This window comes from Brassica napus, chromosome C8, assembly GCF_020379485.1.
Source record: "Brassica napus cultivar Da-Ae chromosome C8, Da-Ae, whole genome shotgun sequence".
Taxonomy (NCBI): Eukaryota; Viridiplantae; Streptophyta; class Magnoliopsida; order Brassicales; family Brassicaceae; genus Brassica; species Brassica napus.
In genome coordinates this window covers 1,900,746-1,915,340 of record NC_063451.1, presented here as the reverse complement: position 1 = coordinate 1,915,340, position 14,595 = coordinate 1,900,746, and the positions used below count along the sequence as shown (strand labels likewise).

General features: G+C 37.7%; 3 protein-coding genes across 4 annotated transcripts; 1 reads left to right on the top strand and 2 right to left on the bottom strand.

The window, feature by feature from the left end:
* Positions 1–2,338: 2,338 nt before the first annotated feature.
* Positions 2,339–10,706, bottom strand: BNACNNG66650D. Of its 2 annotated transcripts, XM_048765613.1 has the most exons (4): positions 10,499–10,706; positions 10,375–10,419; positions 9,909–10,229; positions 2,339–5,851 (listed from the first exon to the last, which is right to left on the bottom strand). In XM_048765613.1, exons 1-3 carry the CDS (start codon positions 10,598–10,600, stop codon positions 9,945–9,947), a joined length of 432 nt encoding a protein of 143 aa, XP_048621570.1. In that variant the 5' UTR covers positions 10,601–10,706; the 3' UTR covers positions 2,339–5,851; positions 9,909–9,944. The 2 variants fall into 2 exon arrangements, with proteins under 2 accessions (XP_048621570.1, XP_013660644.1); XM_013805190.3 differs by lacking the exon at positions 2,339–5,851 and having other exon boundaries at positions 9,799–10,229.
* Positions 10,707–11,822: 1,116 nt separating this feature from the next.
* On the top strand, positions 11,823–14,410 carry LOC106365465 (LOB domain-containing protein 2). The gene is made up of 2 exons (XM_013804889.3): positions 11,823–11,921; positions 12,417–14,410. Exon 2 carries the CDS (start codon positions 12,426–12,428, stop codon positions 13,041–13,043), a length of 618 nt encoding a protein of 205 aa, XP_013660343.1. The 5' UTR covers positions 11,823–11,921; positions 12,417–12,425; the 3' UTR covers positions 13,044–14,410.
* LOC106362549 (KDEL-tailed cysteine endopeptidase CEP1-like) lies at positions 13,684–14,529 on the bottom strand. The gene is made up of 2 exons (XM_013802430.2): positions 14,225–14,529; positions 13,684–13,975 (listed from the first exon to the last, which is right to left on the bottom strand). The coding sequence occupies exons 1-2, from the start codon at positions 14,527–14,529 to the stop codon at positions 13,684–13,686; spliced, it is 597 nt and encodes a 198-aa protein (XP_013657884.2).
* Between the last annotated feature and the right edge of the window lie 66 nt (positions 14,530–14,595).

The following is a 14,595-nucleotide window of genomic DNA, read 5'->3' as shown; positions in this document are numbered from 1 at the left end:
CGCAAACTTGAAGTTCGTCAAAATACTCCTCTTCTCATCGACTGATACTCCAGCCATGTATATTGTGGATTTCTCCACACTTATACTTAACCCCGACCAGACTTCAAACTCCTCAAATACGGAAAGAGCACCCTGCACAGAATCCTTGGAGCCTTCTACGAAGACCATTAGATCATCTGCAAAACAGAGATGGGTAAGAGAAAGCTTTTGACAACCCGGGTGGACCTTAAACTTCCTCTCAACCATCGCTTTGTCCAGTTTCAGAGATAACACATTCATACAAAGTACAAACAAGTACGGCGAGAGCGAGCATCCCTGACGGAGTCCTCTAGAGCTTTGAAAATAACCCGCCAAATCACCATTTACTTGGACTGAAAAAGAAGGACTGGTGATACATAGCTCTATCCAGTGTATGTATTTCTCTGGGAACCCAAGAGCTCTCAAGCTTCCCAATACAAATGACCATTGCACCGAGTCGAAGGCTTTTGATATATCAATCTTCAGAACGCACCTTGGACTGATCGTATCCTTATGATAGTCTTTGACAAGCTCTGATGCTAATAGAACATTTTCCATATGCAGTCTCCCTTGCACAAATGCTGACTGGTTCTCTTGAATCATTCGAGGCAAGAATTTCTTCAAGCGGTTTGCCAAGAGTTTCGAGACTACCTTGTAGAGAACGTTACAGCACGCTATCGGCCTATAGTCCTTCATCTCAAGAGAGTCCAGTTTTTTGGGAATCAAAGCTAGGATTGTTGAGTTTACTCCTTTAGGGAGGAACCCATACTTGAATACTGATTGCACTGAGACAATGAAGTCATTCCTTATCACTGACCACGCTGTCTTGAAGAACTCTGCAGGAAACCCATCTGGACCAGGAGACTTGTGATTTGGCATCGCAAAAAGAATTTTCCGGATTTCCTCTTCTGAAACATCTGCCTCCAATAACAGACAATCATCAGGAGAACATCTAAATGCAATCAACTCTTGTAGTTCTTCTACTGAAGTACCCTGATAGTTAGCTGGACACCGATTGAGAAACTCCTTAAAAAAACTCTCTGCCTCCTTCTTAACTTCGTCATGAGTACTTACTATATTCCCTCCTTGACATCTAACTTCCCTTATCAGGTTCTGAGATTGCCTCGTTCTGATAGCTCGATGATAGGTTTTATTATTTTGATCCCCTATTTCCAGCCAATGCAGCTTAGCTTTCTGTTTTAGATGATCCTCTTCCAAACTTGCTACATGTAGCAACTTTCCATAAGCTTCAGCTTCTTCTTGAATAGATACATCACACGGACTGGCAAGAGTAGCAGTCTGCTTCTCACACAAAACAGCATAAGCCTCCTTAGTTCTTTTCGTTAAATTTCCCAACTCCTCACGACCCAGTTCTCTAATTAGCGGTTTCAAATTCTTCAACTTTTTTGAAAATCTGTACATGGCTGAAGTAGATTGATATAACTCCACCGTAGTATCCCAATAAGCTTTAACCATAGGCAGGAATGATGAGACACTGCCCATGGCATTAACATATGATTACGCGTTTAAGCACACACCAATTAACCTAATGTGCCAACAATACCACAATCGAATGGTATGTCATTGTAGCATTTTAGGATCGAATCCACAGAGAACTAGAGACTTATAACACCAAGAATACACAAACCTTCCTAATCTAAGCAAACAAGAAGATAGATGATTTGTAACAAACTAATATCCTAGAAATATAAACAAGTGAATCCATGGGCTAAGGGAATTGATTTCAAGTAACTAAGATCCAATCTAGGTGACAAGCTTTCAATCAAAGTAATCTCTTAAGTCTAAACACAATTTTAGACAAGTCCTATGTCTAGGTAAATGTCCATTTGCTTAGAAATCATTAAACATCAAATGTCTTTGGCTTAATTCAATCAAGCAATCTTTAAGTTCAAGTTTAATAACTATCTAGCAATTTTAACATCAAGTGTCCTTGGCTAATCTCACTAGAGCTTAGTTGAGTTGATTCAAACACTTCATCTAATCATGTCTGATGAGAAGTGTTTAGAAATCAGGTTTAGAGTGATCAAGACTAAACAAGCATTAAAAATACTCAACAAGCAAGTTCATACAAGGATCTAATACAATAACACCATAAATCTTCACTAAGTTCCTCTAGTCTCCCTAACCCATGAATTCCTAAGGAAACTACTCACTAATCTCCATGAAAACACTTAATCTCATAATAGATTGAAGCATATTCAAGTAGATACAACAGAGAATAAAGATAAACAAGGATTTAAACAAGCAAAACGAAATTAAAACTCAAGAACAGATGATGAACAATGAAGAACAGCTCAAGAACACTAAGAACAATAATATTTCAAAGAGAGAGAGTTTTTTTACAAGTTAAATTATTACAAAGTTGGATTATGATGTTTCTTGCCCACTCTTTTGATAATAAGAAAGCAAATATTATACAGAAAAGTAGGAAAAATCGTGCAAAGGAAAGGTGGGTGGAAGATAGTGGGAAGTTGGTTGATCCCATCAACTTTCAAGTGGTCCCCGGCAAGGATTGATACACCTATAGTAAATCGATCATAACTTGTCCAATACAGCTTCAAATGACTTGAAACCACATCCATTGGAAAGCTAACTCAATTTCCAGTGTCTCCACAAATTTTGAGCTTCAGAAGAGATTTTTAAGGCTTTCATCCGTGTTCATCTTTCACTCTCCGGATTCGGGAGCGACCTCGCTGTGTCGCTGTGAGAGGTCGCTCCGGATTCGTTGTCTCCGGGTGATCAATACGCGAGCGACTCTTCCCTGTCGCTCTAGTAAGGTCGCTCCAGTAGGGTGATCAGAGCGACTTGGTGGTGTCGCTCCGGACTGGTCGCTCCCATGCCTTGCTCGCCCAATGACCACTCTAAACACTCCTTTTGAGCTCCAAATGCCTCTGAAAATCCCACCAATGGTCCTCTAACTCATCCATGGTGCTCTCCAACACCTGATATGTACAAATGCAATGATATGCAACCTAAATGATGCTCTAAATGACCAAACCATGCAAGAATAAGAAGTTAAAAACATGTAAATTCACAAGATATCAACTCCCCCACACTAGTCCTTTACTTGTCCTCAAGTAAACTTTCAAGTCCTAAGAAGGAAGAAGTTTGAAAAAGGGAGCTCATAGCCAAAAGACACACATCCTAGCTCTTCTACAACATTCCAAATGATCATAGCAAACAATCATTGGTCATTCTTTTATCAGTCTAGCTTCTCAATGCCTATCAACCTCTTTTTATTTCTTTATACAAAGTGCAATGCTCATCTATCAACAAGTAACTTCAACCAATTCTCACATTCATTCACACACACACACAAGGTGGATTCTCACAAATGGGCACATGATCTCAATCACTTGGCTTGGTAGATTAATGGTCTTTTATGAATAAAAAGAAAGGTTCAAATACAATCTTTTTAATGGTGGCAATCACTCAAGAACAAGGAGCATGATCATTATGCAAAATTTATCTAAGACTAGGAGCAATTCATGCATACATAGCTCATTCTCATCATTCTACTCTTCTTCCTAAGTGATTACAAATTCTACCCATCTTTTATATTTCAAAACCCAAGTATATACACTTCACTCACATTTCTCACCAAGTGAACTCTCTCTTTTTTTTTTTTTTACATGATCAACCAACTAAGAACTTGACACTCTTTTTCTTTCCCCATTATGATTTTTCATTCTTTTTTTTTTTTTTTTTTTTTTTTTTACTTTGGGGAATTCTAATTGACACACTTAAGAGTTTTTCTTCTTTTATTTTCTTGGTTCCTATTGGTTTTCTTTTCTTATTGACACTCTTTGATCTTTTTCTCTTTTCTCAAACCCAAGATATAACAACTTAAAAACACACAAACTCACTCACCATCCTAGATGCTAGTTCAAATGAGGATCTTATGCTAGCAATAGATGAGAACAAACATATGTCGCTCCCAATACTCTCAAGATTTTGCACATGACAAGCTATCAATAAGAGACCTCACTCAACAAATCAATATTGGTTTCAAAGAATGGCAAGGGTTTAAGGGTAGGGGAGTGCCATTTGGGTTAATCAAAGGATAATAAATGGAATAAGATAACCCAAATGTGTATGAAATCCATGATCAAGTATGCAAGTGCCCATATGCAAGAGAGATTAAATTCATTATGCCCAAGTTCAGTTTGTAATTGGTTTCAAGAACAATGTCAATATCATATGAGCAACATGTTTCAAAAAGAGTTTTCAAGGCTCGAGAGATGCTTGTAGATATGTTCTTTTCATGGCAATTTCAATCATGGCTCCCTATGCATAATTCAAAACTCACATTTTTTTTTTTTTTTTAATTTAGAAACCACAAAAAAAATCCAAAATGCAAATCATTAAAATCCACACAGATGCAAAGTGCTAGATATGTCAAATGCAAATCATCCAAATAAAAACAAGCAAAATGATCAGTTTTTATACTACCCCCACCACACTCGAATCACACAGTCTCTTGTGTGACTTTGAATTTGGAGTGGTTTACATGATAAGTAAAATAAAAATTACTAGAGATGTGGAGAGAATTTAAACCGGATTAGAGTACTTACCTTGTGACTGTAGCGACTTGAGCATGTCACTATGGATATGTCGCTATGAGCATGTCTCCACAGCACTTGTGTTTCTTTCCTAGCCTCTTTTGAATCCTTTCCTTTTCCTGAGCACCTTCCAAACTGAAATCACACACAATTCACACAAACAAACACACAAACAAGGATAGTTCACACAATTTATTAAAAACATTCACACATATATACAAAGGATACTCTTGAGATTTCCTCCCAAGTGAGCTTGTTTTAAGTCTCTAGCTTGACTTTGTGTGCTTGCTAATCATAAGTATCAAAAGGCTGAGCCAATGCACCTTTGGTCCTTCTCCTCCAAGAACAAGGAACCAAGTATGCAAAGGAGCACACTACTGTCCATAGAAAATAGACAGATTTTTCCTCAAAGAGCTTCACTAAAGATATGACATGAGTTATGAAATGCTCCTTGAGGTTCAGATGATCATGAGAATCAAAAGCATTAGGTGGAAACACAAAATCAACTACATGTTCAAATGAGGTTTTAACAAAGTAGTCAACTCTATCTCCATCAATCAAATAATACACAATGTTCACATTCTCATGATAGTTTTCAGCATGGGGGTTTTCTATCTCAAGCAAGAGCTTATCCACATCAAGTTCATCCCCTAAATCAGGAAGTTCAAGAAGAGGTCTAGGTTCATCAAGAATGAAAAACTCAGATTCAAGATCAAATGAAGCACATAGATAGCTCTTGTCAAAACAAACTTCAATATGATCTCTAACAAGCTTTTCTATTCTCAACTCATCTAGTTTCTTAGTTTCACATATCAGATCAAGACATTCATTCATGAGCACAAGAGAATTAAGACCAGAGATATTATTCTCACCACAAGGCAAGCATATTTCCTCGAGTTGAAGTTTTAAAGTGGAAATTTCTATACCTTCCAGTTGGAGTGGTGGAGCCCAATACATTACCTCATTAAGGGCACAAGCAGCATCTAACTCATACTGGGTAACCTCCCTTTCTTCAAACTCTGCTCGGTCCCTAATGAGGTGTATCCGGATAAGTTGTGCTAGGTTTCTCTTTGTCTTGTCCCGATTCTCTTTCATTCTCTGAAGCCGATGCAACTCATCCCTTTGGTCTGGTGTGAGTATGCGTATATCAAAGGGTGGTGGCTCCACAAACACATAGGGCTCATCTTCAATGTGATCTTCAAATGTGTCATCCTCTTCTTGTGGCTTCTCAAAGTAGCTTGAAGCCATCACTACAAAAGAGAAAATCTAGAATAAAAGATTAGTAGCTATACAAAAGCAAAACAAAACATAAGAAAATAAAGCTTAGTCTCAAGAAAGATTGAAATCCTAATGATAAATCCACTAGTTCCCCGGCAGCGGCGCCAAATTGATTACGCGTTTAAGCACACACCAATTAACCTAATGTGCCAACAATACCACAATCGAATGGTATGTCATTGTAGCATTTTAGGATCGAATCCACAGAGAACTAGAGACTTATAACACCAAGAATACACAAACCTTCCTAATCTAAGCAAACAAGAAGATAGATGATTTGTAACAAACTAATATCCTAGAAATATAAACAAGTGAATCCATGGGCTAAGGGAATTGATTTCAAGTAACTAAGATCCAATCTAGGTGACAAGCTTTCAATCAAAGTAATCTCTTAAGTCTAAACACAATTTTAGACAAGTCCTATGTCTAGGTAAATGTCCATTTGCTTAGAAATCATTAAACATCAAATGTCTTTGGCTTAATTCAATCAAGCAATCTTTAAGTTCAAGTTTAATAACTATCTAGCAATTTTAACATCAAGTGTCCTTGGCTAATCTCACTAGAGCTTAGTTGAGTTGATTCAAACACTTCATCTAATCATGTCTGATGAGAAGTGTTTAGAAATCAGGTTTAGAGTGATCAAGACTAAACAAGCATTAAAAATACTCAACAAGCAAGTTCATACAAGGATCTAATACAATAACACCATAGATCTTCACTAAGTTCCTCTAATCTCCCTAACCCATGAATTCCTAAGGAAACTACTCACTAATCTCCATGAAAACACTTAATCTCATAATAGATTGAAGCATATTCAAGTAGATACAACAGAGAATAAAGATAAACAAGGATTTAAACAAGCAAAACGAAATTAAAACTCAAGAACAGATGATGAACAATGAAGAACAGCTCAAGAACACTAAGAACAATAATATTTCGAAGAGAGAGAGTTTTGACAAGTTAAATTATTACAAAGTTGGATTATGATGTTTCTTGCCCACTCTTTTGATAATAAGAAAGCAAATATTATACAGAAAAGTAGGAAAAATCGTGCAAAGGAAAGGTGGGTGGAAGATAGTGGGAAGTTGGTTGATCCCATCAACTTTCAAGTGGTCCCCGGCAAGGATTGATACACCTATAGTAAATCGATCATAACTTGTCCAATACAGCTTCAAATGACTTGAAACCACTTCCATTGGAAAGCTAACTCAATTTCCAGTGTCTCCACAAATTTTGAGCTTCAGAAGAGATTTTTAAGGCTTTCATCCGTGTTCATCTTTCACTCTCCGGATTCGGGAGCGACCTCGCTGTGTCGCTGTGAGAGGTCGCTCCGGATTCGTTGTCTCCGGGTGATCAATACGCGAGCGACTCTTCCCTGTCGCTCTAGTAAGGTCGCTCCAGTAGGGTGATCAGAGCGACTTGGTGGTGTCGCTCCGGACTGGTCGCTCCCATGCCTTGCTCGCCCAATGACCACTCTAAACACTCCTTTTTGAGCTCCAAATGCCTCTGAAAATCCCACCAATGGTCCTCTAACTCATCCATGGTGCTCTCCAACACCTGATATGTACAAATGCAATGATATGCAACCTAAATGTGCCTAAATGATGCTCTAAATGACCAAACCATGCAAGAATAAGAAGTTAAAAACATGTAAATTCACAAGATATCAACATACTTAAAAGGTTTCCTTATTTTTTCACAGGGAGGACATAGCTGGATTTTGCACCTCATATGGTCAGAACATCCACCTGGCTCGAAAACCGAATACGCATTTCTGAATCTTAGAAGCGCTTCTTCATTTAGTAAAACTCTATCCAGTTTCTTGCATATTACACCTTCCTCTCTCTTATTGCACCATGTAAACTTAGGCCCCTGATAGGCCATATCAGCAAGATGACAATGAAGAACCATTTCCTGAAATTCCTTCATCCCATTAGGCACCCTCCCCGTAATAGCAAACCTCGAGCTTTCATCACCTTCCAATATCTCATTGAAATCTCCTATAATTATCCAAGCCTTCTTTTTGAAACTAGCAGAACTATTATGATGCATTAAGTCTTCCCATAATACTCTTCTCTCTTCCATTAGATTACTAGCATAGACACAGGTACAGTAAAACCCTTCTCCCTCTTTAGGTTCCACCAGCACTGTAATTATCTGATCAGTCTTGTAGACTGGAGAAATACGAACCATATCCCTCCAAAGAAACCAAATTCTTCCTCCCCTGCTATGCTCATAGTTAGCAATTGAAGACCAATCACTAAATACTGTATTCAAAATCTTTTCTGCTTTACTCTCTTTCACTCTTGTCTCCAAAATACACCCAAAACTCATCTCCTTGTTATAAATCCACTCACGAACAATGGAATGCTTCAAAGTTTTATTCAATCCGCGCACATTCCAAAAAAAACTCTTCATGATTATAGTTTACGCCTAGAAGACCTTTTACTCTTCGGATTTACATCCTGAGTTCTAGTCTTCTGGACTCTCTTCCCCCCCCTTTTTGCCCCCTACTTTCTCATTCTCCTTAGTTATCTGTTCCAATATCTCGTCTTCCAACAAATCTTCCTCTCTTGTTTCATTCTCCCCTTCTTCCTCAATACTTACTTCCTCACCCCCATTTAAAGTTGTCGGTAGAACCTCACCCTCTTCTGCATCATCCACACTCAATACAGAGTATTTAGAAGCCGAAATCTGAACTACAGCTTCCTCCCTTCTCGGTGTTTTTGATTGCGATCTACCCAGTCTGCCTGGAGAGAACCATACATTTTCCACAGCTTCTGTACATACTAACTCCTCGGTAACTCCTTTAGCAACAGATACTTCTTGAGTCTTCTCCATCAAAATTCCAATGTCTTCAGTCTGTACCCCTTCCTCCTTCTCCCTAGTTTCTCCATCCTTTATAACTGTGTCACTAGTTTTAGAAGCACTTCCCATTACAACTCTGTTATCCCCATGTTTCTTCTCACGTTTCTTCTGCACACAGACCTTCTCCGTATGACCCCATTTTCCACATACATTACATCTAGATGGAAGCCAGGGATAATAAAACTCCGCTGTAAACTCCTTCCCTTCTATCTCGAACTCAATCTCTTTTGGTAAGATTTTTGAAACATCAACATTAACAAAGACTTTAGCCTCCTCAAAATTTGAACAAGCTAACGTCTCTGGATGTAAATGAACTGGGAACCCCACTGTACTCGTCATGAAACTTAAAGCTTCCCACGAGAACATATGTAGTGGCACCTTCCTCAGATGAACCCACATCGGAATAGCTTCCTCCTCCTGCTTCTCCTCTTCAGTTTTAGGCGTCCACTTCTTCACAATCATAGGCACACCAGCAATGTTCCACATACCTCTCTTGATTATCTTCTCTCGAACCTTTGGATTTCGTATCTTAAATCTCATTGTCGTTGCGTTGACATCATAAACCTCCACCTTAGCTATTGGATCACCATAACTCCAGATTTTGTTTACCACCATATGAACTTTCGCAATATGAGGCGCAATATCTAAGAATTTCCCAACGATAAAATCCTCCCATAGCGGAGTAGCTTCAGAGAGAATCGCATCCGGGATCACCACCTTATGCTTACCGTCAATCGATTTGACCTCCACTTCATACTTTTTAAGACTCCTCTTATTTTGCGCCACTGAAGCCCATTTCAGATCTTCTTTCCCTGTATCCTTCACCCCAGATTGCCTTAATTCCTTTGGATCCCCTACCTGAATCACTAGATTGCGGTCCAGGAGCTCAGATGATCCCGGCAATGAAGCCGAGTCCATCGGAAAAACCCTCGTCAACGTCGTTCTTGAAGTCGCCAAAATCGCCTAAAAAATCGCCTTCAGTAAAACGGTGCGTTTTCTTTTGTCAGAGGACGGTCTTTTAATATAGTATATTTTTGCTTACTATATGATATTGTTTTTTAATATTTCTCGTATAATGCATACTGCATAGTGATCTGTTTCAAAGGTGAGATTAAAGGAAGATTAACAAACAGTAATTAGAAATTTTCAGAGAGTCGTTACGTCGTCGTAGGAAGTAATTAGCTGCTGCTGCTTCGTTCATAGATCTGACGCTCTTCGCATTTTCTTCTTCTTCTTTTGGTTTCCGATCTTTCTCTTGTTCGATTTCTGCTTGGGGCTGGCGACGGCTGGTCCTGGAGTGACTTCATCGGAACTGATGATCTGGAGAGAGGTGAGGCAGCACTCCTGCCACTTGAGAGCTTCGATGTCGCTTATGACTTGATCGAGAGTTAGGGAAGCTGATGACGCGACGGAGGTTTGATTGAGAGTCGAGCGAGAGAGATCGAGTAGATCCACTGCGCCTACTGCTTCTCCTACAGTTTTCTGTTACAATCCGATCGATCGATCGACGCATGAGAAAACAAAATCAAATTAACAGAATCGCAGAATCGATTAAACCAAAACCAGAATCGAAATTCTCAAATCAAATTCATACGGATTTGAAGATGATTGATCGGCGGTTACGTACCTTATTGGATTTGTGAAGCTTTCGGAAGCCGTGAATGTGAAGGATCTACAGAGATGAGAATCGAAAAGTTGGAACTCGGAGGAGGAGGAGATTGAGATTCTATCAGAGTGAAAATCAAATGAACCTGATTGAGGTAGGAGCAGGTGAAGTCGATGGACTTTGCAGAGTTGATGAAATCGACGTATTCCTCCAGAGTTATCTTCTTCTCTGCTCCTACTCCCCTCATTCTTATTCGTCGATTTTTCTCTTCTCTCTTTGTTGCTGGTGAAAGATACAGACACTACTTACTGTGAAGTTTAAATTTCAAAATCAGCGACGGAGAGACTTTGTTATTTTCTACGAAAAGACGGACTTACCCCTGCATTATGTCACCGCGCGACGGAGAGTTTGTTATTGGCTACGAAAAGACGGGCTTACCCCTTCGTTATGTCACCGCGAGTGGCTATTTTATATCGTTATCGAAAACATATTTTTTTTTGACTTATTCTTGGGTTCACCCCCTAGGGTGAACCTCTAGGTTCACCGACCAATAGAATTGTGTTATTTCATATTCGATATCTTTTAAAAAGGGAAACAAAATATTGTCAAATTAATATTATCTTTTTAAAATTAAAAGATAAGAAGAAATAAAAAAAAATAGTACTAGTTACAAAAAAAAAATTAACGTAGTCAACAAAACATTAAACCCTAAATCCTAATCCCTAAACCCTAAACTCTTGGGTCAACCCTAAACTCTAGGATAAATCTTAAACTCTAAATCAAAATCACTAAACACTAAAACACTCAAGGGTTTAGGGTTTAGGATTTAGGGTTTAAAGTTTTAGGGTTTAGTGTTTTTATTTAGAGTTTTGGATTTATCCAAGGGTTTAGGGTTTACCCAAGGGTTTAGAGTTTACCCAAGGGCTTAGGGTTTATCCAAGGGTTTACCCAAGGGTTTAGGGTTTAGGATTTAGGGTTTAGGGATTAGGATTTAGGGTTTAGTGTTTTGCTGACGACGTTAAATTTTTTTTTTTTAATTCTTTTTTCTGTAACTACTATTTTTTTTTTACTTTTTTATTTTAAAAACATAATATAACTTGCCAATATTTTGTTTCCTTTTTTAAAAGATATCGAATTTGAAATAATGAAATTCTATTGGTTGGTGAACCTAGAGGTTCACCCTAGGGGGTGAACCCAAGAATAACTCTTCTTTTTTTTTTTCTTGAGCAACCGAAAACATATTCATATTCTGATTATCCACATATTTTCGTTCAAATCACTGAGAAAATAGTAACAACTAATTGAAATTATATTTTCTCCTTTATAAGATTACAAAAAAATCTTAAATTATTTATTGATTTATTAAGTTGTTATTGTCCTTTGACATGAGCAACCTAAAATCTCATTATCGACCATTCATCCACACACCTTTTTCTTTCAATTAACCAAACAATCTTTTCATGTTCGTTAGACTCTTTATGCACTACACTAGCCCTTTGTTATCGATATAAACACATATCTTCAGTTGCTATTAACCCACAAATGAAGGAAAAGAAAGGAGGCTTGAGGTTTGTGTAACCCTTCTCGAATCTATGCTCAAACTCTTTTCTTCTAAGAGACATTTGTTTTCTCTTGTGAATTGTGATTCATCCATGCATATAGTCATATAGATATGTACACGAAGATGTGATTCCCCTAATCTATAGAGCACTAATCTGAATTATTTGTTAAATAATTTAAATATTTAATACATTTTTTCTCTCAATCCTTATTTTTCATCATGCTTCAATTAGTCAACCACATCCATTCATACATATAGATGTGCACACGAAGATGTGACCCATAATCTATAGCACTAACATGAATTATTTGTTATATACTTTAGCACATTTTCTCTCTTAATATAGTAAGAATGGTTGAAAGACCATATTACGTATTTATATTTCAGCTCGCACATGTGCTTGTGGTTAGAATATTAGTTTTTGTTTAATTAATCTTTACGCTTTAAGATACTAACATTTATATATTTTTAATTTTTTTTCAAATTCTCAACTACTGGCTAGGGAGATGACATGATGCAAAGGAACTCTACCAACAACACGAACAACAACAGCATCTCTAATAACCCATCGTCACATCAAGCCTGCGCTTCATGCAAACACCAACGAAAGAAATGCAACAATGAATGCATCTTATCCCCTTATTTTCCGGCTCGAAAGACCAAGGAGTTTCAGGCCGTTCACAAAGTGTTTGGTGTTAGTAACGTACAGAAAATGGTACGGACCGTACGTGATGAGGATCGTACCAAGCTGTCTGAATCTTTGACATGGGAAGCTCTATGGAGACAGAAAGATCCGGTTCTTGGCTCATATGGGGAGTATAGGAGGATCAGTGAAGAGCTTAAGCTGTACAAAAGCTTAGTTCATAACCAACCTGTCATTGGTTGGGATAATAATCATCAACGTTTAATCAACAATAACAACAAAAACGGATTAGTGGTAAACTCAAGTGGATCTGGTGGGTTTAGTGTTAATAACAATGGTGTTGGTGGTAACCGGGACGTTATTAACGGCGGATTTATATCGAGGAATTTGCAAGGTGGCTATGAAAATTTAAGGCAAGATCAAAGGCAACAATGTTATGCAGTGATTAATGGGTTTAAACAGCATCATCTCCCTCTAAGCAATTGATTCTTAAGTTCTTGTGGATATGAAGCCTGCATGCTACATGTTTGTAGTTGCTTGTGGCTTACTTATACGTTATTGAGCTTTTTTCTTCTTATTTTAATGCAATTTCTGGTGTATTTTATAATGTCTTCGAGGACTAAAAACGTGTACGGTAATTCATTAATATTATAGGTCATCTCATAAGTATGTGTACTGTGTGCTATAAATTTTTGAATTAGCAATAAATATTACATGTGTTTTGATTTAGTAGTATAGAGTGAATCTTCAATGTTAGTGTTAAATGATGTATCACTAGACTCAATGCCAAACCTATTGTTAAACGAATCAGCTTCTCAAACATGATGCTTGTAGGAGAAAGTATTGTTCAATTGAATCTTATGTGCTTAACACATGTTTCTATTATAATCTCATTTTTATCTTTGGAATCATGTTAGCAGTACCTTGGTTCTCAAGTATCTCTATGTACTTTATTCACATGCACAGTCATAATTATTTTTATCTGCGCTATTGCATATTGTCATACATATAAAGCTTCTAGAGATTCTTGGACTCACTTTGTGGGATAGCTTGCAAGCATATCAATACCACACTTACCCGTTTCTTCACTATAACCACGTTTCATCCTTACATACACTTGTTCACCTCAACCAGTTCCCCACGAATTCTTTACAATCCAGTACTTTTGACCATCTTCTTCTCCATATCCAACAATAGTCACTCCATGGTTAAGATGGTTTCCACAGAAGCATGTGAATACACCAGAAGAGTAGAGCTGAAAGATAAAACCATCAGCATCTATTCCTACTGATACTGGCTGTTGAGCAGTAGCTGCTTGTAAACTCGCCTCGTTCTGTTCCATGTGTTTTGATTTAGTAGTATAGAATGAATCTTCAATGTTAGTGTTAAATGATGTATCACTAGACTCAATGCCAAACCTATTGTTAAAAGAATCAGCTTCTCAAACATGATGCTTGTAGGAGAAAATATCAATGAATTGTTCAAGTGAATCTTATGTGCTTAACACATGTTTCTATTATAATCTCATTTTTATCTTTGGAATCATGTTAGCAGTACTTTGGTTCTCAAGTATCTCTATGTACTTTATTCGCACAGTCATAATTATTTTTATCTGCGCTATTGCATATTGTCATACATATAAAGCTTCTAGAGATTCTTGGACTCACTTTGTGGGATAGCTTGCAAGCATATCAATACCACACTTACCCGTCTCTTCACTATAACCACGTTCCATCCTTACATACCCCTGTTCACCCCAACCAGTTCCCCACGAATTCTTTACAATCCAGTACTTTTGACCATCTTCTTCTCCATATCCAACAATAGTCACTCCATGGTTAAGATGGTTTCCATAGAAGCATGTGAATACACCAGAAGAGTAGAGCTGAAAGATAAAACCATCAGCATCTATTCCTACTGATACTGGCTGTTGAGCAGTAGCTGCTTGTAAACTCGCCTCGTTCTGTTCCATGTGTTTTGATTTAGTAGTATAGAGTGAATCTTCAATGTTAGTGTTAAATGATGTATCACTAGACTC